The 27,834-nt window shown below is 37.4% G+C and overlaps 3 protein-coding genes and 1 long non-coding RNA gene across 4 annotated transcripts in view; 1 reads left to right on the top strand and 3 right to left on the bottom strand.

The window, feature by feature from the left end:
* The window catches only part of syn2b (synapsin IIb), a 121,500-nt gene that overhangs the window by 79,636 nt on the left and 14,030 nt on the right, over window positions 1-27,834 (top strand). The gene's annotated exons all lie outside the window — the stretch shown is intronic.
* Window positions 3,527-5,400, bottom strand: LOC127173283 (uncharacterized). The gene is made up of 2 exons (XR_007828735.1): window positions 4,531-5,400; window positions 3,527-4,106 (listed from the first exon to the last, which is right to left on the bottom strand). It is a non-coding gene; the product is annotated as an uncharacterized LOC127173283 (long non-coding RNA).
* On the bottom strand, window positions 5,504-6,718 carry LOC127173280 (metalloproteinase inhibitor 3-like). The gene is made up of 3 exons (XM_051123049.1): window positions 6,483-6,718; window positions 6,203-6,279; window positions 5,504-6,087 (listed from the first exon to the last, which is right to left on the bottom strand). Exons 1-3 carry the CDS (start codon window positions 6,616-6,618, stop codon window positions 5,881-5,883), a joined length of 420 nt encoding a protein of 139 aa, XP_050979006.1. The 5' UTR covers window positions 6,619-6,718; the 3' UTR covers window positions 5,504-5,880.
* Window positions 19,809-27,682, bottom strand: timp4.1 (TIMP metallopeptidase inhibitor 4, tandem duplicate 1). The gene is made up of 5 exons (XM_051123042.1): window positions 27,424-27,682; window positions 22,893-22,987; window positions 22,446-22,551; window positions 21,106-21,227; window positions 19,809-20,475 (listed from the first exon to the last, which is right to left on the bottom strand). The coding sequence occupies exons 1-5, from the start codon at window positions 27,545-27,547 to the stop codon at window positions 20,272-20,274; spliced, it is 651 nt and encodes a 216-aa protein (XP_050978999.1). The 5' UTR covers window positions 27,548-27,682; the 3' UTR covers window positions 19,809-20,271.

Genomic DNA, 27,834 nt, shown 5'->3' on the forward strand with positions numbered 1-27,834 from the left:
TAAAAGAAGAAAACTAGGCTTAACTTTATTAAAGGAATCAAAGGTAAAAATTTAGCCAGCTGTGATATGGATTCTTGATTCTCTTCTTGATATGGGGAAGGAAGGTCTCTTTTAAATCTATTAGCTTATATCGATCAATGGAGCAAATAAATTCAAGTTCTAGAAATGTTGAATAGTGAATGTTTCATGTGGGGAATGAATCCCTCTTATAATATTCCTGATTGCACACTTCTTACAGGGATGACACAGTTAGCCTTAACAAATTTGCTGTCTAATTAGCTCCTGAGTAAAGCCATGAAGCTGATAAATAATACTGAGTGGACCTTATATAGGGATGCTCGACAGATATCGTATTCCAACAGGTAGTCATGAATTGGCTGAGAGTCATCTGATACAAGCTAGACGTGACCTGCCAGAATTAACGCTACACTTGATTTATAAATTAATCTTCTGTAAAGGCAGGAAAACCCTTAAAATATTTGTAGTTCCTGGATGGTTGAGGGAGAGTGACAATTGCTGACTGCTTGTATTTTCCCCTGGTCCATTTTAACACCATCAGCATTGATAATGTAACCCGGAAATGCATTGTTAGCAATGTTTGTCCAACATTGAGCAAATAAAGGTAAAAATAAAATCCCAGACCTGCTTAACCATGGACAGTGAAAGTGTTACAGGGTCGCAGGCCTCCATCCTCCTTGGCCACAAAGAAGACACTGCGAATGGCAGGGGACAGAGAATCAATGCTTATCCCTGCTCCCTGGTGCTAGGATAAACAATGGATAACCTATCCCTTTGGGCAAAGGTGCAGTGGCAGCTTAGATGCTTGTTGTTTTCTAAACACATGCTGAAACACCTGATATTCCACTGGAATGTCATTCTTCTGTGTTGGGACTTTCAATGGCTGTGGCTTGGAGTTGCTCTATCTGACGAGCACAAAGACTTCATTGGCAGCTGGAGACAATCGCAAAAACATTTATTCTCCCTGGACAATAACTCACGAATGGTCCATGATAAGTGTGGTGAATGGACTTGGAGCCATGGGCATCCCAGAATGATGTCAGTGGTTGAGCCTTGCAGCACCAGCTGAGAAATTACTTCCATATGTAGACATCCTAGATGGAGTGTCACAGTACTAGTGCATTTGTGATAATGTTTCATGTTTAAGTGGCCTACCCAGGATGGAATGGAAATTTAGAGCTTCCTTACAGGGGATGTTTGTGATATTGAGTTGGCTGTAACAGGTAAGTGAATGAATTTCACTGTGTCTGTGGCATGGAGAGGAGTAGTAAATATAGGATGAGACTAGATGACACTCATTGATGGACAAGGTGGTTGTACAGTACAGCCACATATAAGGTGGCTCTCTGATCAGCAGTAAAGGCAGATTTTGTATACAATGATGCCATTCAGTTGAAATATGTGAAATGAATCTACTTGCATAGATTCAACTGCTGGTGCTAAAGGATATTGTGCTGAGGTTGCTGGCAGGGATTGCAAGGCTGGTAATTTCTCATAACAGGCGATCATGTATTGAGAAATGTGAATGTAGCGTTGATTGAGATTCATTGTGAGTTGTAGGTGGCTACAGGAATGGTGTGAGACCCTGACAATGTCTGGTGATCAGGGTAACATCTTCAGATGACAGCACATTCAGTAGAGTAATTTAATGTAAATATTCAACAATAGCACAATGAACTTAAGATGAAATGGGTAAGAATAATACACGTCAGTATGCAACCAGAGACCAGACAACTGAATGTGGGTAAGTACAATATTTAAAGTGTCTGTGATTGCTTGATAACAGGTGGAGTTTTACTTTAAATTACATATATATATTGTTTTTTGTGCTTTAATGAAGTACACATATTTTGATGTGTTGAACATACTGAAATACTTGATTAGAATTTTAACCATTATTAGATATCACATTTAAAGTGAATATATTTTAAATGGTATTTGTAATGTCTCTCCACATTACAAATACCATTTAAAATATAAAGAGGCGAGAGGTTCCATATGCAAGCTTTTATTAATAGGATGAGACAAAGGCATGGTCAGACAGGCAGGGTCAGAATAACAGCAACAAACAGGTATGTTGGGGTGAGGCTCAAAAGTAGTCCATGAGGCAGGCGTTGGTCGATCAGCGGCGAACATAATCCATGACATTTAACAGAAGATATTTTATAACGAGCTAGAGTCCAGAAAGGCAGGAGGCGAGACAGACGAAACGAGATAGCCAGGCGAGAATACAAAACTAAGGGAACTCAGGAACACGGGAACTAGGAAACTAGGAAATACAGAAACTAGGAAACTTAGGAAACTTAGGAAACTAGGAAACAGTGCTAGCACTAGGAGACCGCTAAACACAACTGACACAGTTCTCCACATTTACACTCCACAATACTCGGTGCTTATGGAGTGAAAGTCCGGGGCTTAAATAGGGCTGCTGATTGGCCACAGGTGCATGGCGCAATCAGTGTGGTGGATGATGGGAGATGTAGTCTGGGATGTACAGCAACAGTCAGTGTATAATGACAGGACCAGAGTGACATCTGGTGGTGAGCTGACCGCAGGTCACCGACCAGATTCATGACAGTATTACCAATGTGCAATTTCAAATGTATTTGAATGCATGCAATGATTACAATAGAAATTACATTTATGTGTATTTTGGTTTATAATAAATTCTTGTTAGTTCATTCAGCAGTTTACTTTAACCTTAATTCAAATACAATTATGTAGTAATGAAGTAATCATTGTACTTAAATGCTACTTGAAGTAGGTGGGTCAAAAAAGAACTCTAAATTTCATCTAACTGCATTTGTTAACATATTTTTAAACACGCTTTTTTAAAAAGACATAAAAGTTTTGGTAACAGGACTGAGAAAAATGCATTCATCTTCCACTTAAAAACTGTGTCAAAACTTAAATAAAGTTACCTGAGATTGACCAGTACATATTTTGAATAGTTAAATGACGCTGTTTATTTCGTTGTGAAAATACTTTCTTTGTGTTCCAAATGAGTACACAACTAGAAATCAGTGCTTAAGTTATATTTACAACACTGTTCCAGAAAAGTACAACGCAAATATTCGAGTGTGTGCAGCGCATTTTATGGAGGACTGTTTCCTGAACCTAGGAAAGTAGCCTACAATGCCAGTTGTGCACACTATAAAGTGGGGCAATTCAACTTTGCAAGGACAGTCTCACAGCTTGTAAGTAGCGTTTTCATATTTAAAGAATTTGCTACTGGCTACTCAAATGCAAGTTTTAAGCAGTGTAGAGTAAGGCTTGTTGTTTGTTGACGACCACAAATACAAACATGGTGTTATGTTTACGCGGCACAAAGCGACACAACGAGACAAGATCATTATCAACTTTCTGCATTTGACAGACAAGCTAATATGTTGTTTCTGTGGGTTTTTTTTTTTTTTTTATTTTACACAATCTGAAGTAGACATCTTGATGTAACATAATTTCCTGTTGTCTGATGTGGTTGTGGTTCTGTTGAAAGGAACCTTAAATGTTTTTTTTTTTTTTTTTTTTTATTTTTTTTTTTTTTTTATTAAACTGTTTCCTTTTTATTTCAATGCTCAACAGAAGAGAAAAGTGAAAAACAATACCAGATGAATGCATTTGATATAAAGCATGCCACTAAACATCCAAATATACACAAACATGCTTAATGCTTACATTTCCCATTAAATATACACAGACACTTTTACTTACAAAACAGTTTAATGGTTAATTGCATAGCCCCATGAACACAGTGTTTTGTATGTATTTGCATTGCAAAGCTTCAGTAAAATGTTTGAATTCATTTAAACATGTTCTTTTAAGCATTCTAAGCATTTTGAAAAACAAAAGGGCAAACTTCCACACTGACGAATGGCGGATGCACTTGGTCTTCAGGGTGTCATTTTTAGGAGCTGTTGTAGTTACTTATCAACAATGATTTGTTGCCAACTGCAGAAGCCGTCGTTGCTTTGCAGGCAAATAGACTGAAGAGCCCTTTTATCATCAATAACGAATGGATTCTGGACTCTCATCAGACACTTTTTTTGACGCATTTTGATCAAACAGGATGCTCCAGTACAGGGCGAAATCTGTAGAGAGCACATTTTAAGAGATGACTGAACTTTTATCTGTCCTAACATGACAACAACGGTTTTACTACTTCAAAAATTACAGTAAATCAATAATGACAGTTTGTGGCTAATATAACGGATGCAAATAGGGTTTAATCATAAGAAGTGTTTTGAACTTCCTGTATGGCATCTGGGATGTTCTTTTTTAATTCATTTATGCATTAAACATGGAAATCTTTTAAAACATTTTGACAAGCGTAGTCTAAACATGATCTGAAGCCAGGATTTGCAACAATGCAAAGTATGTGTGTGACAGCATCCAACATGGCAGAAAATTTTGTTGGGCAAAAAAATGAAAGCCACTGGGTTTCAGTGGCTCTGAACTCTGTATAATTCAGACTATGGTGAATTATTATTGTAAGAATATGATTTAGAGTATTACCTCACAGTCACAGTTTGTCTGATACATGCTGAGGTACACTTTTTCAGCTGGGGAGACACTGTCCCAAAGCTTCACAAGGTCGCATAAAGTAATAGAGATCCTTCCATCCTGGCCATGTCCTTAGGTTGGAAAAAAAAAAATATATATATATATATATATATATAATCTTTTTCTTATGTATCTCTATTTATTTTACATTACAGCTCATTTTACTGTATATACAATTTTTTTTCACCTGCTGTAGAGTACCTAGTGATTTCTTCACTTATTGAACCATCATGCTTTGTTGAGATTCTTTAGTGTTTTTAGGTTTGAGGACCTGGATTATATTAATCTTTGCTTTGACTTTGGAGTAACATCACTGAGGACATTTACTGTTTACTAATTAAGTGTGTTATCAAGTTTTAAATATGTTTTCTGAGGTATTAAAAAGGAACATGTGGCTTAATTGATCTGACTGGAATACTCTACATGACTTTTAAAAGGGTCATGAACTGCCTTTTTTTAATTATTATTTTATACTGTTCTCTGAATTCTCCTTATAATGTTCTCAAGATTTTTACATCAAAAAACATCATAATTTAGAAAAAGTAATAGGTCCTGTTTTTTAACCATTCTCATCGAAACACTATGTTTGAATAGGTGTGGTGGAATGTAGACTGAGCCCACTGGTATGATTGGTATCACACTTGTGTGTTGCGAGGTTACTGTCAGATCCAATATAGTAGCACAGCATCATCTTTTAGTTTCAATCTTTCTGAAAATCCCACCTTGAATTGTGCTTTGTTTGTAAACAAATCTGCTATAAAATGAAGTGAACAAAGGACCATGTTCTTACTCACGCAGTCTGGAACTTCATTAAAAATAAAGTTCATCAGAATGCATGAAGGAAGTGAAAAGACCTATTTGCTTTAAAACACATCTTAAAATATCAAAACAGACATGATGTAGAAGCATTGATCTGAGAAAGAATCACGGAGTGGCACATTCCACAATCTGTCATTTTGGCAGACTGGCTTAAATATAAGATGTATTTATACTAGCGAGAAAGTTCTAAGTTCTGAACCTTACAGGATGTTTTTTATAGTACAATGACCTCTTTTATATCAAAATATCAAGTGAATTTTGGTTTCTCAATTCATGACCTAAAATCTAAACACAGAATGCATGATAAGTGAAAACAATATGTGCTTTAAAATCATCTTAAAATATCAAACAGGATATTCTCTGATAGAATGGAGCAACAAAAAAATTTGGTTGAATAACTTGCACTATTACACTATTTCTGTGAAATCTTTCAACTCAGACTGCCCAAAATCTGCAGAAAGGCTCTGTCTGTAACTTTCTGAGCTAAAATCTGGGCATAATTTGTGTAGTGTATTCCAACCTTAATAGATGTTCACAACCAGCATCAGGATTCAGGGTCTCAAAATCTGACTTTAGATAATTAATGATTTTACCTGACAGCAGATACTCCTTGTTTTCCAGATCAATGTGACATGAAGTTTTATGTGAGTAGATGACCTGAAATGGCTTTTTGTTGACATACTTAAAGGTCTGGAATGAAAGAAAGAAAACAAAAACAAAAAAAACAATAAAGCATTTCTTGTTAAGAAAGATTTTATTGGCAATTTTTAAATTTGAAAATGATGTGGCAAGTACATTTTCTCACCTTGATAATTCTGACACCATATGCAGTTAAATCAGGCTGAGTGTTGGTCACCTTTCCAGTTATCTTAGCTCGAATCACTAATTAGTAAAATAGTCAGATGTGACAAAAATGTGTTAATTTTATCTTTTAAAAAATTAGATTACATTACATTTTGACTGTAAATGAACTTGTACCATCTGATTTAAAATTAGCATATAACCTACAGATTTATATATTGTACTGCACCTATAGCTTTGGAAAACTGTTCATGTTTAATTAGCAATGCATGTGTTTGACATACCTATGTCAGAGTTGCAGAACATCTGTTGAGGGTGTCTTGCAGTACAGACGCAGCCCTCGGCCACCTGCTCGTTCAGACCCACAGACAGGAAGAACATCAGCCCTAGAGTCACAGCGGCAGACAGCGGGACGCCCATCCTCACACGCACACACTCTTATAGCGCAAGATTAAATGATATACTCTGGCTCTTGACCAGCTAGAGCTTTTTTTGTCTCTCTCTTTCTCCAAAGATCTCAAAATCGTAGTGGGCATCTTATATAGCTCTTATGTGCTCCACCCATCTAATCTCACGAACCCCACCTCTTGTACAGACACTCACATCAACACTTAAGTTTGTTAATGAAGAGTCTAGTTCCGGATAATGTATTAAACACTTCAGTAAATCATCATGAAGAATTACATTTTCTTTTTTTAAGTAAGAGTTCATTATACTGTGGAAACTCACTGTGACATTCAGGACTTAATCATTTTTCAAAAGAGAACATCTTTTGAAAATGGCCTGCAAAATATTCCCAGTGTAACACACCTTTGGGCTGCTGAGGCTAAAAAATCCACTTGTCGTACACACAGAGTCAAAGCTGCAGGATACACAACTTTAGTGAAACATACAGTACGGTACATCCCATCACAAAATAGTTGTAAGAGAACAAGGAAAAAGGCCATGTAGAAAGAGATAAAATCAGCCCTAAAAAATTGTGAAATGGTTATACGGCAGCATGTTACAAAGCACTGCATAAGATATTTCCATTACACATGTCACTATAATGTGGCTTAAAACTAAAAAGTTTTTGCCAAATATTTGCATTCTTATTTAAAACATATCTGTTACTAAGAAAGCCTGTTTTTTAATGAAAAGACATGAAAAGATTTCTTAAGCTCAGTTCAAAGCATTTGACCTTATATTTCATGCAGTCTGTCAACAGAAGCTATTTGTTTTCATAAAACTGATATCAAACTAAACACCTAAAAAATTAACCAGTAAACTGTTGATATCACTATTCTATTTACTATTTAGTCCAAATAGTACAGTAGTCACGGCCGATATCAGTCATCCTATACTGAGTTGAGACATGCTAGCATTGGAAACTTTATAATATCAAATATTTATAATATCTCCAGTTCTAAAGCGAACCACTAAATCCAATAGTTCACCCAAAAATGAAAGCCTGCTGTTAATTTACTCACCCTCAGGCCATCCAAGGTTTAGATGACATTCTTCAGTACAACAGTAAAGAAGATTTTTAGCTGAAACCATGGTCCTTGGTGATTCATAAAATGCAAATCCTTTGAGAGTCAAAAAAGCAACACAAATGTAATACCTGTGGCTCCTGATGATATATTGAGGTCTTATGAAGCGAAACGATCTGCCTGTGCAAGAAACTGAACATTATTTGCAACATTATTACCTGTAATCTAGAGCCTCAGAGAAATGGAGTTATGTAAACAAACAAACAATTTTGTATTGGTTCTTTTTGGTGCACTGGATGAACCAGTTCATCAAATCATACTAAACCATCTGAAACAGTTTGTGGCTCGAGCAGCACAGATTGGCAAGTTACTCAAAACTCATTTTCTGATGTGCCTGACAATCACTCTGACTCAAAATGAACCAAATTACCAATGTTTATGATCATATGATGACAGTTTTTACCAACTCAGTCAGTGCTCTAGTTACTCCAACAGTCACTGAGCTGAGGAAACAGTTCAGACTCAGACCAAAGAACTGATGAGCTACTGATACAAGCATACATGACCAATCACTTGAAAGAAGGGCCAAAATTGCAAAAGTGGTTTATATGAAAAGGTGAGTTGATTAAGACTAATTTATACTTCAGACATGTGAAACATAAATGTTCTCTTTTGATACAGTTTGCTTGTATGGTGTCACTTGCTAACGCTTTGGGGGAAACTCAGAAATACTGATACATAATTGAATCACATTCGTGCACCTGAATGAGTAAATGGCTTTTCAGCTCACCAAAATGGACAAAGTCATTCACCTATACAAGTTGCCGATTAATACCATTTCATCAGTGAGTTAGACTTTTACAGACACTACTTCCTTGTTTCAAAGAATCCTCACTTTGAGATGTCTAAACCATGCCTTACTGAAACAGCTGTTTAGAATGTTAACATCAAACCAAATCCACTAGCAAGTGTGCCCAGGTGATTGGTTTTACTTGGTGGATCTATAAGATGCTTATTTTCATATCCACATAGCCACATCACAGACCATTCTTGATATTTACAATCAAGGTGGTGGTTTACCCAGTATACAATCATTCTGTACAGATTTTCTCTGGCATCTTGGACGTTTATGAAGTGTGTTGGAAGCATCCCTCTTCCCACTCCTGAAATATCTTAGGGACTTTTGCACCTGAGAAACCTTTGTATAAGTCCTAGAACCATTGGTCGAAATGCCAGCTTTTGGCATGTTCAATATCTTTTTAGTTCTAGGGACTCTGGAAGAAAATGTCATCCTCAGGAACCATTATTTGTAGTTACCTTATTGTAGTTCATAAAACTATGTAGTGCAAAGCCCCTTTTGATGAAAGTCTGGCTGGTTTTGGCCCAGTGTGAGCTTGAGTTCTGCAAGCACAGGTCACTGCTTCTCAGCAATTTGGAATGCCTGGGGTTCAGGATCAGTTTGCCCAAGAGTTCAGTGTCTGCCAGCCAGCAAATCTCATTGCTGGGATGGTTATCGATTTGGCCCAGATGTCGACCTCACAAAGTGGAGGTGATGCTGTTCCCATAGTAGGAGTTGCTTGCTAACAGCACGTGAGACCAGTGGCATCGCTCTGAAAATTCACTAGCTGCCAAAGTCATTGGGGCCTTGATTCTCCTCAAGGCTTTCCTGAGGCTGCTAGGCCAAATGGCACCAACCTCCTCAGTAGTGCCTCTAGCCCCACTGCACATATGGCCTTTCCAATATTGGCTTAAGATCCACATTTCTTTCCGGGACTTGGCACCTGGGAAGGCTCAACCTCAGAGTGAACCATGGCTGTGTCAAGGCTTACCCACTTGGATGATACCCTATCTGTTCCAATCTGGGGTGGCCTCCAGCTAGCATTAGTTCCTGGTCAGACCAGGAACAGCACTGGCACATCAACTGCCTGGAAATAATGGCAGTTTTTCTGTCACTAAGAGCCTTCCTGCCAGATGTGAAGGGGCGCTACGTCCTGGTCTTAATGGACAACGCAATAGTGATAGCCTATATAAATCATCAGGGAGGGTCTCAGGTAGGGAGAGGGGCAACGGGTGACTGCATAGGGACCAGAGTTTGACAGGGGCCCACTACGATAACTGAATGATGAGTGAAAGTGATTTTGTGGTCGTAAACCTCAAATGCTGAATGTTATTTTGCAATTGTGACACCCACCACCCCCCACACTCACTCACAAACGCAGAATGTGATTCTGAGGAGGTCCCGTAGCAAATTCAGAGCACAGAGCCCAAAATTCCGAGGGATGCCACCAGTCTCACTTGCTGTACAAGTTAGCAAGTGCCTCTTGCTATGGGAAGAGCACTATTTTGTGAGTGCAGTGCATGTGTCAGGCAGACTGAACCATGGAGCACACATGCTGTCCTGGAGCAGAGTTTCTACAAGAGAATGGAGACTCCAACTCCAGATGTTCAGACAAATTTGGAATATCTTTGGGCAAGAGGAAGTCAACCTCTTTGCCTCAGAGGAGAACTCTTACTGCCCAGTGTTCTTTTCCAAGAAGGACACACTAACACATGAGTAGCCAAAGTTGTACCTGCATGCATTTCCCCCTGGCAGTGGCAGCGTTTCACAAAACCATAGGGTATGGTATCTGCAAGTGCATTGCATTATACACCTTCCTTTAACATACAAGTTATATTGTAGCTATATGGGTGCTTACTTTTTCTTGCCATCTAATACACTTGGCCAAAATCTCATGACATAAAAGATGAAGCACTATATGCACAGGATATTTAAAACATCTACAAAAAGTATGTTGGCTACAACTAGATGGCAAAAGTTAAGACTCTTCTCCGCTCTTCAAACACACAAAAACATTAGCCTTTAAGTTTTGGATAATTTTCCATGGCACATTTGACTGGGCTAGGGTATGGCAACTGCCATACTCTGCCATATGGAAATGGTGCCACACTGTGCGCCTCTCGAAAAGTGTCATGAATACTATTACAGAGGCTTCAGTCAGCTGAACTGAAGCCTCTTTCACTTTGGCAATGGTCAAGCGAGTAGGAGACCTCTAAGTGATCTTGATGAATGCCTCATGCCATGAGTTTGGGCCCACACTAAAGGGCTGCCAGTTATGAAGCAAAGACAGTCTCTTTGGATATTTGATGCAATAGCGCTGGCCTGTGCCTCCTTGAGACTGCAATGCCTTATGACTGACATGATCTGCATGTCAGTTAGCTGGTCCTTGCCATCCACCTTTGATAGGTTCTATAATGTAGACATCCCTGGTGTTCAAGCACTAAATTTGTCTGCTAAGCTGTTTTTGATCCGAGGTCTACACTCTTAATAAAGGTGCTTTAAAAGGTTCTTCACAGTGATGTCACAGAAAAAAACATGTTTGGTTCCACAAAAAACATTCAGTCAAAGGTTCTTTAAAGAACCATCTCTTTCTAACCTTTTTATAATTTGAAAAAAACACAAAGAACCTTTTGTGAATGAGAAAGTTTCTTCAGGTATTAAAGGTTCTTTATGGAACCATTTAAACAAAAAAGGTTCTTCTATGGCATCGTGAAGCACCTTTATTTTTAATAGTGTATACAGCATGATTGTTAGGTAACTTTGTCTCATTTCTGAGGATGCCTAAGGATCCCTGGGTGTTTTTTCTTTCTGCACTTGCAGCACGGCACAACTTGATTGTGTTTCCCAAAGCATCAGCAACTGATGCAAAGTGAATGAACAGTATTGAAAGGAAACATCTCAGTTACTAGAGATAAGGGGAATGAGCATTGCGTTGCTGACCATGCTGCTGCACTTGTACTTGAGTTAATGCTTGCTGCTCCACAGTCAGATTCTGATAAAATGACATTCAGCATTGTCTTGCATAAAAAAAGCAATTTGTTCACACAAGTATGCAAACATAATTCAATCAGGCTTCAGTATTTTGGTGAAATGAAATTTTTCATTCCTGTTGTCTCAGGGAACCAAGGTTATGTTAGTAACTGAATCATTTCACATAATTTTGGGTGCTTTAATAATTTATTATTAATATATGAAATATATATTAATAATATATAATAACATATATGTTACGTCATTGTGTGAACAACCTGGTAAATAGGTTATTTGAACCAGTTAAAAAAAAGTGTAAAAAAAAAAAAAAATCAGAAAATCAGACTTTGACATCTGCTGAGGCTATTGGTTACAAATAATAATGTTTAGTTTCTTGCACAAACTTATCATTTCCCTTTATTAGATATATTTTAATAAATTGTCAGGTGCCATGAGTACTTTTTTTTTTTTTTTTTTTTTGACTTTCAAAATGATGGTAGTTAAAAATTGACTAAAAATCTCAGCTTTAAATATTCACTGTTTAAATGAAAGAAAGGAGTTCTCTGTTTATCACCTGGGTCACATCCCTGGCCTTGAAATCAAAAGTGTTTAAACCAAAATATTCACATGTGTAATGTCACAAATCTGGTTGGTGACCTGCAGTCTGCTCACCACCAGATGTCGCTCTCACCCTGTCATAACGCTCAGACTGCACTACATTCCCCATCATCCAGCGCGCTGATTGGGTCAGCACCTGTGACCAATCAGCGGCGCTATAAAAGCCCCGGACTTTCCCTCTGTATCTTACGGAGTATTGTTCTTGTGATTTTCATTGTTATCGTTCCTAGTTCCTAGTTCCTAGTTCCCAGTTCCCAGTTCCCTTGTTCCCTTGTTCCCTAGTTCCCGAGTTTCCCGTGTATAGCTTTCTCGCCTGGCCATCTCGTCTCGACTGTCTCGCCGCCTGCCTTCTGTACCCTCGCTTGTTTCACGGATTATATCCTCATCTCGCTCCCATACGGATTATGTTCGCCACGAATTGACCCACGCCTGCCTCACGGACTACTCTTGTGCCTCGCTCCTATATACCTGTTTGTTGTTGTGTTGCCTGCCTGTTTTTCGACCATGTCTTTGTCTCATCGTTTAAATAAAAGCTCGCATTTGGATCCGCTCGCTTCTCGTCTCACTCACACCATTACACCGCTTCTCGTCTCACTCATCACCAGATTCCCAAGGACTGCACATGTAAATTATGAATATGCAACTATTGTAAGAGACCTTTATTTTTCCTTTTTTGGGCTTTTAGTCAAAGAACCCGTTTAGCAATCATCCACTCGAACAATGTGTCTGTGATGGTTTCTAAAAACAGAAGCAAAGATGAGCAGCTACATCCTAAGCTGTCTTGCAATAAACATGATTCATCGCAAACGTCCGTACAACCAACCTTTTGCAATACATGAACGTTGCTTTGATGTGGCGAGAGATAAAAACACACTGTTAGCAGCTTTCTTAATTCCTGTCATTTTTTTTTTCGTGTTGCCTATTTTTTATTTTATTATTATTATTATTATTATTATTATTATCTAGTTATTACATTACATCTTTAAATCTTTATTATCTAGTTATTACATCTATAATTTTGCTTTATAAGACTTCAGTATATTGTCAGGTGCCAGGGGTACTAATTTTGTAAAAATCTCAGCTATAAATCTTCACTGCTTTAATGAAAGGAAAGAGTCACATATATCACTTCTGTTTATCACCTGGGTCACACAGCCCTGGTCTTGAAATCAAAAGTGTTTAAACCAAAACATTCACATTTGCGATCACCAGATGCCCAAGAACTACACATGTCAATGATGAATAGGCAACTGTTGTAAGATATTAAATGCAACTTTATTTTTCCTTTTTTGGGCTTTTAGTTGAAGAACTCATTTTGCAATCATCATAACATCTCTGTGATGGTGTCTAGATGCAGGCAAAGATGAGAAGCTACATCTCAACCTGTGTTACAATGTCTTGCAATCAACATGATTCATCACAAACGGCCGTACAATCAACCTTTTGCAATACATGAATACACGAACGAACGTATTCATGTATAAAAACACACCATTGGCAATTCCTGTGAAAAAAGATCCATTGTATAAAGGTAAATCAGTAGCATAACTTGAGAGGTTGTCGATTTAAATGTGAACTTGTATTAAGTTGAGATGTTCACATACCCTTTTTCCCTTCCCGATACAGATTCTGATACCTGGGCTCAGTGTATCGGCCGATACAGAGTACTGATCCAATGCCTGGGTGTGTATCTGTATATACAGCTGTAGATACTACTAGCCCTGTATGAACTGATAAAATTATTTTATGGTGTGCTTCAGACGTATCCCTTAATAAAACATGAACAAATACATTCTGTAGTATGAGTAGTTTTATTATCTGACATTTTACAGTAATATTTATTTTTGAAAAAGAAACTGAACTTCCAAATGCAGCCACAAATAACACTGTAAACTGAAAAGTGTATTTTAGTTTTACAGTATAACTGCATAAAAACTGCGCAACAAATAAATCTAAGAATATATATATATATATATATATATATATACAGTCATGTGAAAAAATTCGGACACCCTATTGAATTTCATGGTTTTCTGTATCAGGACATAATAAAAAATTATCTGGTCCTTGGCAGGTCTTAAAATTTGGAAAATAAATCCTCAGATAAACATCATCACATGACATATCACACTGTGTCATTATTTATTTAAGAAAAATACAGCCAAGAGGGAAAGGCCATGTGTGACAAAGTTAGGACACCCTATGAGTCAATTGCCTGTAGCAGCAATAACTTGAAGCATTCATTTTCTTTATGACTTTATCAGTCTCTCACATCATTCTGCAGGAATTTGGACCACTCTTCTTTTCAATGTTGCTCCAGTTTATTGAGGTTTGTGGGCATTTGCTTATGCACAGCTCTCACCACAGCATTTGAGTCAGGATGAGCTCTGGACTTTGACTGGGCTATTGCAACACCTTGATTATTTTCTTTTCAGCCATTCTGTTGTAGATTTGCTGGTGTGCTTGGGATCATTGTCCTGTTGCAAGACCCAATTTTGGCCCAACATTTGATGTCGGACAAATGCCTTCGCATTTGACTTTAGAATACTTTGAGGAGGAGTTCATGGCCAACTCAATGACTATGAAGTGCCCAGGTCCTGTGGCTACAAAACAAGCCCAAAATGATCAGCCCATCTCCAGCATGCTTGTCTTTTGGTATGAAGTGTTTGTGCTGATATGCTCTTTAGGTTTTCACCAAACTTGGCGCTATGCATTATGGCTAAACATCTCCACTTCGGTCTCGTTTGTTCAAAGGACATTATTCTAGAAGACTTGTTTTTTGTTCAGATGTAACTTTGCAGACCTAAACTGTGCTGCATTGTTTTTTTTTTATATAGAAGATGCTTTCTTCTGCCAAGCCTTCCAAACATGCCATTTTTGTCCCATATTTTTCTAATGGTATTGTCATGAACTTTATCATTTAACATGTGAACTAAGGCCTGTAGAGTCTGAGGTGTAGTTCTTGGGTTGTCTGCCATTTCTCTGAGCTTTACACGGTCTGATCTTCGGGTGAATTTTCTGGGACGTCCACTCCTGGAAGGAGAGGTGTCTGTTTTAAATGTCTTCCACTTGTGAATAAACTTCAAATTGTTTGGAAAAGGCCGTATTACTCTTCTCAGATTGATGGCAGCAACAATTGCTTCTCTAAGATGATTGCTGATGTCTTACCTCCTTGGCATTGTGTTAACACACAGGCGCTCAGACTTGCTGATGATCAGTTAATCAAAGATATTTGATTAGCAGTGCTTGACTGTTATTTACCCTCTTAATTCCAGTGTTAACAGTAAGGGTGTCCTAACTTTGTCACACATGGCTTTTCCATTTTGGCTTCATTTTTGTTCAGTAAATAATGACACGGTGCAATTTGTCATGTGTTGTTGTTCATTTGAGGTTTTATTTTCGAAATTTTAAGAGCGGCCAAGAACCAGTTTTGTTTTAATGATGTCCTGATTCAGAAAACCATATAATTCAGTAGGGTGTCCTAACTTTTTCACATGACTGTATATATATATATATATATATATATATATATACAATGTATATACAATGTAGTGAAACTTGAGTAATGAGTACAAAATAAACCTCAACTGAACAAGTTTAGATTCAACAAGATAAGTATTAAACCCAGACTAGGTTTTACTAGGTTATACACTGATGTGGGAATTTAGTATTGCTTACAGTTTCAATAACAATAACAAGTTCTTCTTCAGGAAAATGAGCATTTTTGCTCTCTCTCCTCCTAGCCTGTTTCTCCTTGCATCCACAATGTTAGATGTTGTGCTGAACAGTCACTCGCTGTCCTGGTACCAGGGGTGCAGAGAAACTTTATAGTAGTGGCAGCCAGAGTGGGAAACCGAACTTGGTTGACTGCCCAGTACTGGAATGGGGTGTCTGAGCGTGAGAGTTTGCTCCATCATATATGTCTGAAGTTGAACATGTGTGCTTGTAGTACCTGCACCATGTTCCTCCACATGCTCCTGCAGGATTTCCTCAGACTGGCCCTTCCTCAAACAGTGCTCCCTCTGCTGCTGCTGCCACCTACCTGCTCTTCCATTTGTGGAGTTTTCTTGAAAAGTATCTGCAAGAAACAATAATAAAAACAATAAATAAATGTAACAAATAAATAACCTCCTCCAAAGTAGCCTTTGGTGTGGTCACAGACTTAATGCATCAGTAGTTATTTGATGCAAATTTATAATGTTTTATTCCAAAAAGTATTATTCCACCTCATCGCCACGTCTTGGTGAAAATGTTTGGTGGCATTTTTAGATCCCTCTGAATATCCTCTAGAAATATTGTGGCCAATGGCGAGTGTTTGAAATGGCCTATCATCTTCCTAGTTCGCCAGCGCATCACTCACACTTCTTTGTGATAAAAGACCTTTGTGTACCACCAGTTGGAGAGAGTGTGTGAAGCACCCCAAACTCATCTATCCTGTCCATGGCTTTTTTCATGTTGATTGTGTTGTTGCGCAATATAACATGAACACAGGATTTAGAGATATTATACTTTACAGGCATCCCCTCAATTATTCAGCTATGGACTTGCCAGTGTGTGAGCCGCAAAACTCATTAGCCTGCAGCATTGCACTTTCATGAGTAAAAGATGATGGCGTCACTGTGTCCACCCAGTGTGCTGTCAAACTTAGTAAAGACAGTGGGGTTGCGCTGCAGCTCCAGATGACGTTATTAAAGCTGATTGTTTGCACAGCTTTTAGTTTACATGAAATGTGTACACGCACTGGCTCACATAGCTTAGAGAGCGCTGTTTCAGAGATGCACTGTAAAAAGTAATTTGTTAAGTTTACTTAATTAAATTGTGCAAACTTGTTGCCCTAATTCAATTAAGTAATCTTAACGTAATTGTATTAAGTGTAATTTAATTAAATCTACTAATAAGTATTCCTTAACTTTTTGAGTTCAATTTACTTTAGCTATTTAAGTTTTGTTAACGTAATTGAATCTGTGATCTGACTATTGAGAGTAACTATGCTACTCAGAATTACTGACTCCCAGAATGCATTGCAGCATGAATAAATCTTGTTTTCCTGTTGTTGCTGTTCTTTTTTATTTGCCTATTTTATATGCTGTCTTGTGTTGTGTAGTGGCACAACAAAAAGAGCAAATAAAATGGTTATTGTTACAATTAATAAAAAACATTGTTGTGTTTAGTGTGCTGAATGTTGAAGTCTGTGAGAGACTCAAGTTTGGCTGATTGCAAGATACTGCCACCATTAAAGGATTATATCAACCCAATTAAAAGCTTTATAAAGCAATTAAATCATAGAAACTCATTAATCAACACGAAAAGTACACTAGTTATTTTTGTAATAAAAGGTTAAATCACCTTTTTAAAGCAATCTATTTATTTCTTCTCCTTCTTTGAAACCAAATAACTGTTTGTTGTTGCATTGTTGCATTAACAGAAAGAGAAGTATAAAAAAAAAAAAAAAAATTATGAAAATTATTCCAAGTGGCCAACCAAAGGGATCACTAACCACTATAATGGTGAGTTCAAACAAAAAAATATTTTAGGAAAATTAACATCAATTTATTATTGATTTATTAGCTTACATGATGTTCTCAGATTTTTCAGTCATATTGACAATTCAACATTCCTGATGATTTTGGGAAACGAGTGAATGCAACTAGAAAATGATGACTTCTGAAGTGGAGAAAATGAGTAAAAAGACTAAGAATTGCCCCGCCTCAAAAACTTTTCTTTCTTTTTTTTTTTTTTCCTTTTTCTTCTTCTATTGTTATGTTGCACAATAGCAGCATTTTCGAGCATTGGCTGCTCACTGGTTTATTAATGTCATTGGTTTATTTGTGGTTACTTGAATATTTTAAGTAAGTGTAACTCAAAGTAGTAAGTAAATTGTTTTATTTGCCTTGAAATTAGCTGTAACTTAATACAACCTAGTAAGTATAACTACTAAGTAAAGATAGGTAATTATATCTAAGTAGGGTAAACTGTTGGATTTTACAGTGTGTATTTGCAACCAGGCAAACTGTATCAGGCTTCCAAATGTTCAGTTAAGCGGTGAAATCCCAAGTTTTCCACCACTGACAGCAGCTGGTCATCCAGAACAATCAACTCGATAATTTTGTTGGTTATCTTTATTGCTCATTGGCTGTCTTGTGAAAACTTTTCTCTTCGTTTGAATGAAGCTTGTAAAGTTTGTCGAGTCTGGCACAGCTCATCTTTCTCTACCCTAGCCTTTGTGTAACCATCGTGTTCTTCAGGGTGACGCGTCTACAAATGCTTTATTAAGTTAGTTGTGTTAAAGTTGCTAATACTTGTGCCACCTAAAACTGTAGCATGACATACTAGAGATGTCGTCGTTTGAAACACTGCCAAACAGCGGACATACTGCTAGCACATTTGTACTTCTCCACTGCTCTAAACAGTGGTTGCTTGTGCCAACACAGCACAACTTCTTGTGTTTGCATTCTGAGCAACAAAGAAGAATTGATTTCTGATTTGCAGCGTTAAGCAAAGCTAGCGGGCATAACTAGGTCTTGTTTAAGAAAATGGTATCTGATCAGTACATGGGTTCAGTATTGGAATCAGAACAACCCTAGTATTAATACTTGGGTCATTCTATAATTAGGGGTACATTTAGAATTTGACAATGTGAAGAAAAACATTTTCTTGTTTCCCAAAAACCCAAACATGACCTTACATAACTGTGTAGTTTTTAGTGTTTTGGGCCTATACTCAACATGGAAGCCTAGAACTACTGAGCAAATGGTATGTTTAGAAATAGTATGTTTATTTTCATAAGCAAAACATAAGTTTTAGTTAAATAAGTTAAAACACTCTTGACACAGGTTTGCTAGTTTAACCAATATTAGGAGAAAGAGAGCGAACATAACTTCTAGTGTTACATCCATGGGCTTCTAGAGGAAATATCAACATACTGTGCAAGAATGGGACAAACCATTCCTTTTTTTTTTTTTTTGTTCTAGTGGGTAACTTTGTTGACAATGGTTTTTCGAACACAAATAAAACAAGTTGTATCACAATAAGCACTTCTTACTTTTGAAGCGCACACCCAAATATCTTGATAACCTAATCTAACTGAAGGCAAAACTATGACATTAATTTATATTTGAGATATAAGTAGAATGAGCAACTTTACAAAATCAGACAGCTGAATACCAGGGTTGTATGTGATATGAACGTCATTTTTGAACAAAAGATATGGCTTTTTCGACCTATAGTAGTGTTATTGGGAAAAAAATATATTATTGTGTACTAAAAAAATTAAGCATTGGGCTTTATACTGATGGAAATATATTAAAGATATACTTCACAGAAATTATATGTACCCACAATTATAGAAAAGTTATGTTTACACTCACAGCTCTGATGTGAGTTGCAGATTAATAGTTACAAATGTGTAAAATGACATTCGCATAAACAAAATGACAGTATTTACTTTTGTGCTTTACTTTAGTTTCACTGTACAACCTCAAGTTAGCACAGCCTGACAGTTTCGGCAGTACAACTTCAAATTCTAGCACTTTGACTTTTGCTACTTCTTTCATGATATTCCTGGATCAAAACTCACTTGTGCACTTGTAAATACAGATGTGAGAGAGTAAAACAAGGTGTGTGGCTGGGGTGGGAATGCACTTTCATAAATTGCACATTCTTTCTAATTTGTGTCTGTGTTACAGAACATATATATGAAGAAACCATTTAAGCCCCCAACCCCCAAAAAACAAACCGAATTATCTTTTTCATTTCTCTTTATTCCTTTTTAAATAGAAAATTAAATGATATGGACCTAATGCGAAGGATATGTCATCATATTCTAGTATTCTAGCCTACATATGACATGCTTATAATCTAACACTGCTATTTATAATGCAAATCATTGATTAGCCAGGCAAAGTTAAATGACCACCTCATTAATTAAAGCAATCACACATTTCAAAGGTGTACAACAGGCTCATGGTAACATCAAGGTGTTTTGAGTGGTTGCTAGGTTGTTGCTAAAGTATTATGGGTGGTTGCTAGGCTGTGGTGGCTAAGGTTTTCTGTGTAGGCTACAAGAAATTATAGCAGGTTAAAGGGCTTGCATGTGTTTACATTTGAAGTATGTGATCTTCTTGAACAGCCTCAAGCAGCTTGTTTACAGTGAAAAATCACTCATGCCCTTAACGGTCAGACATCAGACACGTCCATGGTGTCATTTTCAGAAGGTTTGCCAGTTTCTCCATACCAGCCGCAGGAGCCATCGCTGTGTCTGATGCAGGCAGACTCATGAACTGGTTCTTCGCCCTCAAATGGCCATAAAGATGACCAGTTTGTCAGCATACATTCATTTTTTGTGCTGAGTTGACAGGACTTTTCAGTGCAGATAGAGATCTGTCAAGACCACAATTTCAGAGATTAGTATAATATAATAAAATATAAGGTAACACTTAATAATTAATAAGTATACAATAACAACGTACTTATAGACAATTTACAAAGTAGTTAATTCATTTTAACATCATAAACTGTAGTTAATACATTAATAGACACTATACAAAGAGTGAGTTCTTCTTTTATTGTCACTTTAATTAACACTATTATTATTATTCATATGTAAAGTCATATGTAACTCATATGTAAAGAGTTAGATAATGCTTTGTTAACTTATTAACCGTAAATAGTTCTACCTTTAGATTATGCCATGGAACATGGGAAAAAGTCATATGTAGGGTCAGGTTTAGGAGATAGAATATACAGTTTGTATAGTATAAAAACCATTACATCTATGAAGAGTTTGTGTGTGTGTCCTTAATGTATTTGTATACATGTTAAGGAACACTGAATATGAATGCTATTCAATGTTCCATAAAGATTGGTTTAAAACACAATTAATGACATTTTCCCATTTTCTGTAATCTAATCTGTTCACTCCTAATTACCAAATATTAGTGTTTTGTATTAGTATAATACACCATATATTAGTATAATAATATAATATAATATAATATAATAGTTTATTACCATGCAGTCACAGCCCATCAGATATCTGTATTTGAGGTTATTTTTTTGCATTAAGGAGAGTCTGTCCCAGAGCTCAAGATAGTCGCACATTGAAACGAAGAATCCCTCAGGCGTGATGCTTCCTGTGAGGTAACAAACACACTATCAAAAATTTCAATATCATTTTATTTTCTTTATGTGTGGACTTGAGGTCCACATATTGTTAGCCAGTGAATCACCCTCTCACACTGTTTAGGGGCAGATAAAATCGAATATGTAAGTTTATCTAAGTCAGCAAATGGTCAGAACTGCAGCTCATTTCCCATGTTTTCATATGCATAATGCAGTTTAAATGCAGCTTCAAATGGCTCTAAATGATCCCAGCCGAGGAAGAATGGTCTTATCTAGCAAAACAATCTGTCATTTTCGAAAACAAATTGACATTTACATACTTTTTAACCTCCAACGCTTGTCTTGTCTAAGTCTGCATGAAATTTCTCCAGTTCAATACGGTCAATACAGTTAGGGTACGTCGAAAAAAACCAATCGCGTTTTCTTCCCCAATTTCAAAATCGTTCTACATCGCTTCAGAAGTACCAACCCGGTGTTTACAAAGTGAACATGCAAAGATGATCAAATGCTCTTAACAAAAATGATAAAACATCAATGTAGGATGAAAGAAGAAGATTTCTTCTTCGGCTAGGGTTGTTTAAAGCCTAGAAGTTCAAACTTGGGGGGCACCGTTGAAGTCCACTATATGGAGAACATTCCTTAAATGTTTTCTTCAAGAAACATAATTTCTTATCAGTTGAGGAAAGAAACACATGAACATCTTGGTTGACAAGGGGGTGAGTAAATTATCTGTAAATTTTTGTTCTGGAAGTGAACTTCTCCTTTAAAGGCCTAATTTGTGTATTCCTGTGATCAAATAAATCAAAGCAGGTGCGACTGAACAATATGTGTGTTCTCTTTTTATGTGAAATATAATCAGCATATTTCACATAAAAAGAGAACACACATATTGTTCAGTCGCACCTGCTTTGATTTATTTGATCACAGCATGACTGATGTGCATTACCTACACAAATTAATAAATGCATGTCACTTTAACATTTTTTTTTTTTAATCATTGGTCAAAAATTGTCCACATCTGTCAAGTTCATTTTGCAATACAAACAGTTTTCACTGTAGTTGCTGGTAAAATGGAGGGCTTGTGTGATTGTTGTTGTATGGAGGTTTTAGAGTAGCGCTGTGGGGTTATTGGCCAGACAGTGTAAACACAGCTTGATTTTGGCCTTGCGGCTTGAGGTAAATGTGAGATAAAATGTGATAGTTTTTTCAAACATCATACATGCTTTTACCTGAAAGCAGATACTGTCCACTTCCCAGCCTGATCCCGCACATTGAAGACATCTCATTCGTGTAGACATGCTGAATTTCCTTTATTTTATCAAAACCCTTGAACACCTGCAAAAACAAGCCAAAAGAGTTTTTTAATACTTATGCTTTGTTTGACCAGACTATTGTTGTCCCACTAGCCAAGCTGGGTGCCAGAGTTGTAACTTAGGGCAAATAGTCTTTCTTTTTTTTCCTTTTTTTAAGTTTTTTTTTTTTTTTTTTTTCATCTGCAGTGCCTTGTCATATTTAGATATCCACACTGCCTTTATCAGTCTATGCTTTACCACATTATCTACCAGAACCCCAAAGAGACTGTAACTGTCTCCATTTCAATTATGGATTATTTGGACGTAAGGCCTAGTAATCATTTTCCCAGCAGAACATTTATTTAATCTAGTGTTTTAGCTCACCTTTATCACTTGGATTTCATATTGAATTTTCCCCATGCCCGGTATATGTTCATCGCTGTGTATGATCTTCTCCCCAGTTACCTCAGCTCGCATCACTGATCAGAAAGAAATCAGTTGTTATTGCCAGAGTGTGACTCTGGAAGCAATAAAGAAATCATTTCAATGAAATCAATTTCTATATTCTTCTAGAAACATACACTTTCACAGGCATGTTTTTTTATGTATATGCCTAATGGCCTTAGTCTCCTTATTCCTTAAGGTCAAAAACCATGTCAGGAACATTAAGATTTGACAGCAACTTCAGTTTTAAAAAACAGATTATGTGCTAAGCATAAAGGAGATGAGAGTGCACCTTACTGTCTACAGAACTGATTCCAGAATGTTCTTAATAACTCTTATTGACAGAAATGTCTTCATGGTGCCACCCCAACATACCTTAGCAATTCAGTAATTCAAGCAAATACATAGTAAAAAAAAGGACTCAATACATAGTCCAGCTAGAAATATCCTATGTGAACGTTACTGTAGCTGAAAAAGATTTGTGCAGACTGTGAACTTACTCCAAGTTAGCCTACATGCAGTTATCTACAAGAGCTTTTAAAATAAATCCTGCTGCTTTGATCTGGCTTTAGCTGGTAAATTTTACTGTATTTTATCGTCTTGTAGGTAATCTTGTAATGATTCTTTACTGTCTTATTTCTGTTTTTAGGTCCTGTTTGGTGCTTTCTAGGATTGACATTTGTTATAGTAGTTACTGATTTTGTTCACCTGTGTCTCATTTAGTTTCTTATTTGGTACTTTTGCTTATAGCCTTCAGTGTCAGTTCTTTGTTGTCCATTTTAGTCCATGTATTAACTGGTTCACTATTCTCCTACTTATTCCTTGTTACAGATAATAATCAAGATAAAGGTATGCGTATATAGATCCTCTTCTCAACTCTTCCCTGCCCACAAACAACCCATGGCAAATAAATGGATTATTTCAAAGCCATGGATCTGCCTGTAGTACAATTGATCCTCGTCACCATAGATGATCGCTGTCTGAAAGACCATATCAGTATGTTAGTCAGCCTAACAAACCAGGTACATTTTCTGATGATTCCCTGATTGCTTTCTTTATTGCTGGACTTAATCAACCACTGAAATCCATCCTATATGAGTTTCATCAAGTGACGATAACACATTTTTAAGATATGGACCTCTTGATCCTAGAATCTATTTACCCATGGGTGAGGCGGATTAAAAAAATCAAATTAGGAAGTCCGCCAAATCAGGAAGTTGCAAGCTGGCAAAAATGCCTGCCATGGACACTGAGTGTCATACCCACCATAAAGTCTGTCTTGGAATCTTACTTAGTTAGCTGAACACCCATAAGGGATTTCCAGCTCATGCTCCCACCACTAAGCCAGTCTCATCTGCCTTTTTGAAGACTTGGGTTCCAACCAGTTCCATGATCCTTCCATTTCCTCTAGTTCCGCTCACCCTAGCTCCACGTCCTTCACTAGTCCCCTGGTTCTTCCTTATCCTCCTGCTTAGCCAGCCTTCTCCAGTCCAAAGGCGTTACTGTGTCCGCTTTACTGTGCCAGTCCCAGCCATTGTGGTCTATGGAGTAGTGACCCTTTGGCTCCACATCAACCCTCTGAGCCCAGGAATCGGTCTGGACTCACCCGCCAGCTTTGCAGTGGATTCTTCCTCTGCTGACTCCCTCATAGTCTCTTTCTTTGTCAACTCTGCCATGGTCTCTTCCTTCACCGGGCACTCAACTGTGGGCGCTCTCTCTGCCGGTTCCACCATGGGCATCTCCTCCACCACCCTCCCATCCTGAATACGCACCACATTGTTGTGATGTTACATTTAGGCACCAAGAGCCACCTTCCAGAATTATGTTCATGTTGTTTATGGTTTCTCTTTTACTGTGTATAATTCCTGTTTTGTTGGTATTTTGATGGTCCTGATTAGACATTGTGCCACTTTAGTCTTTGCAGTTGTACATAGTCAGGAGACTGTCTGTTGTGGGACCATCAAAGTGTTAGCAATTCAGCATACAGTCTACTACAGGGGTACAACCCTGTTCCTGGAGAACTACTATAGATTTTAGCTCCGGGCAAACACACCTGAACCAGCTAATCAAGGTATTAAAGATTACTTGATAATTACACACAGATGTGTTGGCACAGGTTTGGAACTGAATTGTGCAGGATGGTAGCTCAGACCAGGGTTGGAGATCCCTGGTCCACTAATACTCTGATGCAGGGGTGCCCAAACTTGGTTCTGGAGTGCTGGTGTCCTGCAGACTTAACTGAAGCAGCTAATCAAAGCTTACTAGAAACTTTCCAGCAAGTGTGTTAAGGCAAGTTGGAATTAAACTCTGCTGGACACCAGCCCTCTAGGACCAAGTTTGGGCACCCCTGCTCTAATGACTGCTAGTTGACGTGTAGTTGCAACAGGAACTAAATGGAACCGTCAATAATTGTTGCTATAATTACTAATTTTGTACACCTGTATCCAGTTTAGTTTCTTGTTTGGTCTGTGTACTTGTAGCCCTCCTTTTCAGGTTTACTTTTGCCCATGTTTAAATTGGTTTGCTATTCTTCTGCATTTTCCTTGTGCCTCCGAATGTTTCCTTCTGAGTAATCCGAGACTTTTCCCTAACCGCAAACAACTCATGACAGTGGAAACGTTAGCTTAGGTTGACCAATGGTTTAAAATGACTTTTTTGTTCAAGGACACACACACACACACACACGTTGTGTTTCCATGTTTTATGGGGACGTTCCATAGGCGTAATGGTTTTTATACTGTACAAACCTTATTTTCTATTGCCCTACACCTACCTTATACCTAAACCTAGCCCTCACAGGAGACTGTGCACACTTCTACTTTCTCAAAAAAAAACTCATTCTGCATGATTTATAAGCCTGTTTCCTCATGGGGACCTCACAAATGTCCTCACAAGGTCAAAATTTACTGGTATTACTATCCTTGTGGGGACATTTGGTACCAGGGAGCACACACACACACACACACACACATATATATATATATGCAATCTTGTTGTAAAAATATGCTAATGAACATAAATTCACTCTTTTTCAATGCACATGGCTTCAAGTAGGGAAAAATATTTAATTTTTTGTTTATTTGCTTACGCCACTCTGCATTTTTAGTGTAATTAAATTTAAATTATTTGCTGAAAGTGGTCATCTAAGATAACTTTATTTGTCATTGACCTGTTTTTTGCTGTGTTAAGAGTTCAGTTTGCCAAGATTAAAGAATTTGGCATAGAATTACACAGCAAAAGAGCTTGTTCATTAAAAATAAAACATCTATTGGATATAAATGAGTAGGGTGGTAAACTGATGCCATAGTTGTTTTCTAGTTGATGGATTATGTGGATTTACTGTATTCGTTCAGTGAATACTAGAGGAATCTGCATGTCTTTACAACCTCATGCCAGTCATTCCATGCCTTATTGTTCCTGAACAAAGACTGGAATGCCAAAGCAGCTCTGATGCACTGAAGCAGGGATTCAAACCAACTTTTTCATTCTCTGAGTGAAACACATTTAGCAGAATATTTAAACGAGTGCACTGCAAAAATCAGATGTCGGTCTTGTTTTTTAGAAAATATCTCAACATTCTCAAAACAAGATAAATAAATAAGCCATTAAGGCTTGTTTTCAGAGAATGCATCTCGATTATCAATGTTTTGTTGTTGTCTTTCGGCTAGACGTCTTTGACTTGTAAGTTAAAAACACTTTCACTTTCGTTTGTAAAAACTAAAGAAGATAAAGTAGATTCTCTGAAACCAAATCTTCTGGTTCAAAGATATTTAGACTAGATATTTTGTCTTGGAAAACAAGACCCACTGTTCTAGCTGTGATTGACTGTGTAGTAAGTCAGTTTGTTTCCACAGTGCTGAATGAACTTGGATTTCTAAGTTTAAAATCCAAGAAGAAAGCGTTCAGTTCTTGCCACAGTAGTCAATGACCTCAATCATAACTTTATTAAAGTTCAAATTATATTAGTACACATATTTTTAAAGAGCTAATCAAAAGTAAATGGTGATCGAGAAACTAGATCATTGAACTGTAACTTATTACAACAGCAGTTTGAATACCAGCTTAATCATAATTACAGAGAACTGAGAGCAGCTTCTGACTACTATGTAATTATGCTGTTATAATATGGTTAATGGTTACACCAGATCATTAATAAAGCTGCTTTTTCTTAACTAAATACTGTGTCACCATGATTCTGACCATATTGTTGTTTTTGCACAATTATTACAAATTTGACACATTGCAGTTTACAACACTGTCCTGATCCTACATCTGTTCAGATCTACTCTACCATTCCTCGCTAGTTGACAGACATAATGTGGATTTTAATAAAAGGCATTTAATTTATTGCAATTTTGGAATTTTATACTTAAACTGTATAATGCCATTGATAGATTTGTCACAGCATCCTGCTTCTGGCACTTTACTTTATGATAATAAAAGAGCAGAAACTCCTGTTTGTTTGACGTACCTATGTCAGACATGCAGAACAGCTGTTGAGGGTGTCCTGGAGCACAGCTGCAGCCCTCGACCACCTGCTCGTTCAGTCCCACAGACAAGAAGAACAGCAGCGCTAGAGTCACAGCAGCAGACATGCTCACACTCACACTCTGCCAGCACAATAGAAATGATCAACTATATAAAATACACTTCCTGTGGCCCTAAATGATTCCTTCCGCTGTCTGTAGTGATCTCCTTCTCTCTCTAGGCTCCAGGGGTGTCTTATAGCTTTCATGTCTGGCTAAGGAAAGGACCACCCTTCTAACTAAACAAACCCCACCCTCTACAAACACACACACATACTGAGTTCAGTGGAGATGCTCTTGTGCAAGTGGAGCTCATTCAGATCTGACTCTTTTCTCATGTGAAAAAAACTTTATGC

Source organism: Labeo rohita, chromosome 11, assembly GCF_022985175.1.
Source record: "Labeo rohita strain BAU-BD-2019 chromosome 11, IGBB_LRoh.1.0, whole genome shotgun sequence".
Lineage (NCBI taxonomy): Eukaryota > Metazoa > Chordata > Actinopteri > Cypriniformes > Cyprinidae > Labeo > Labeo rohita.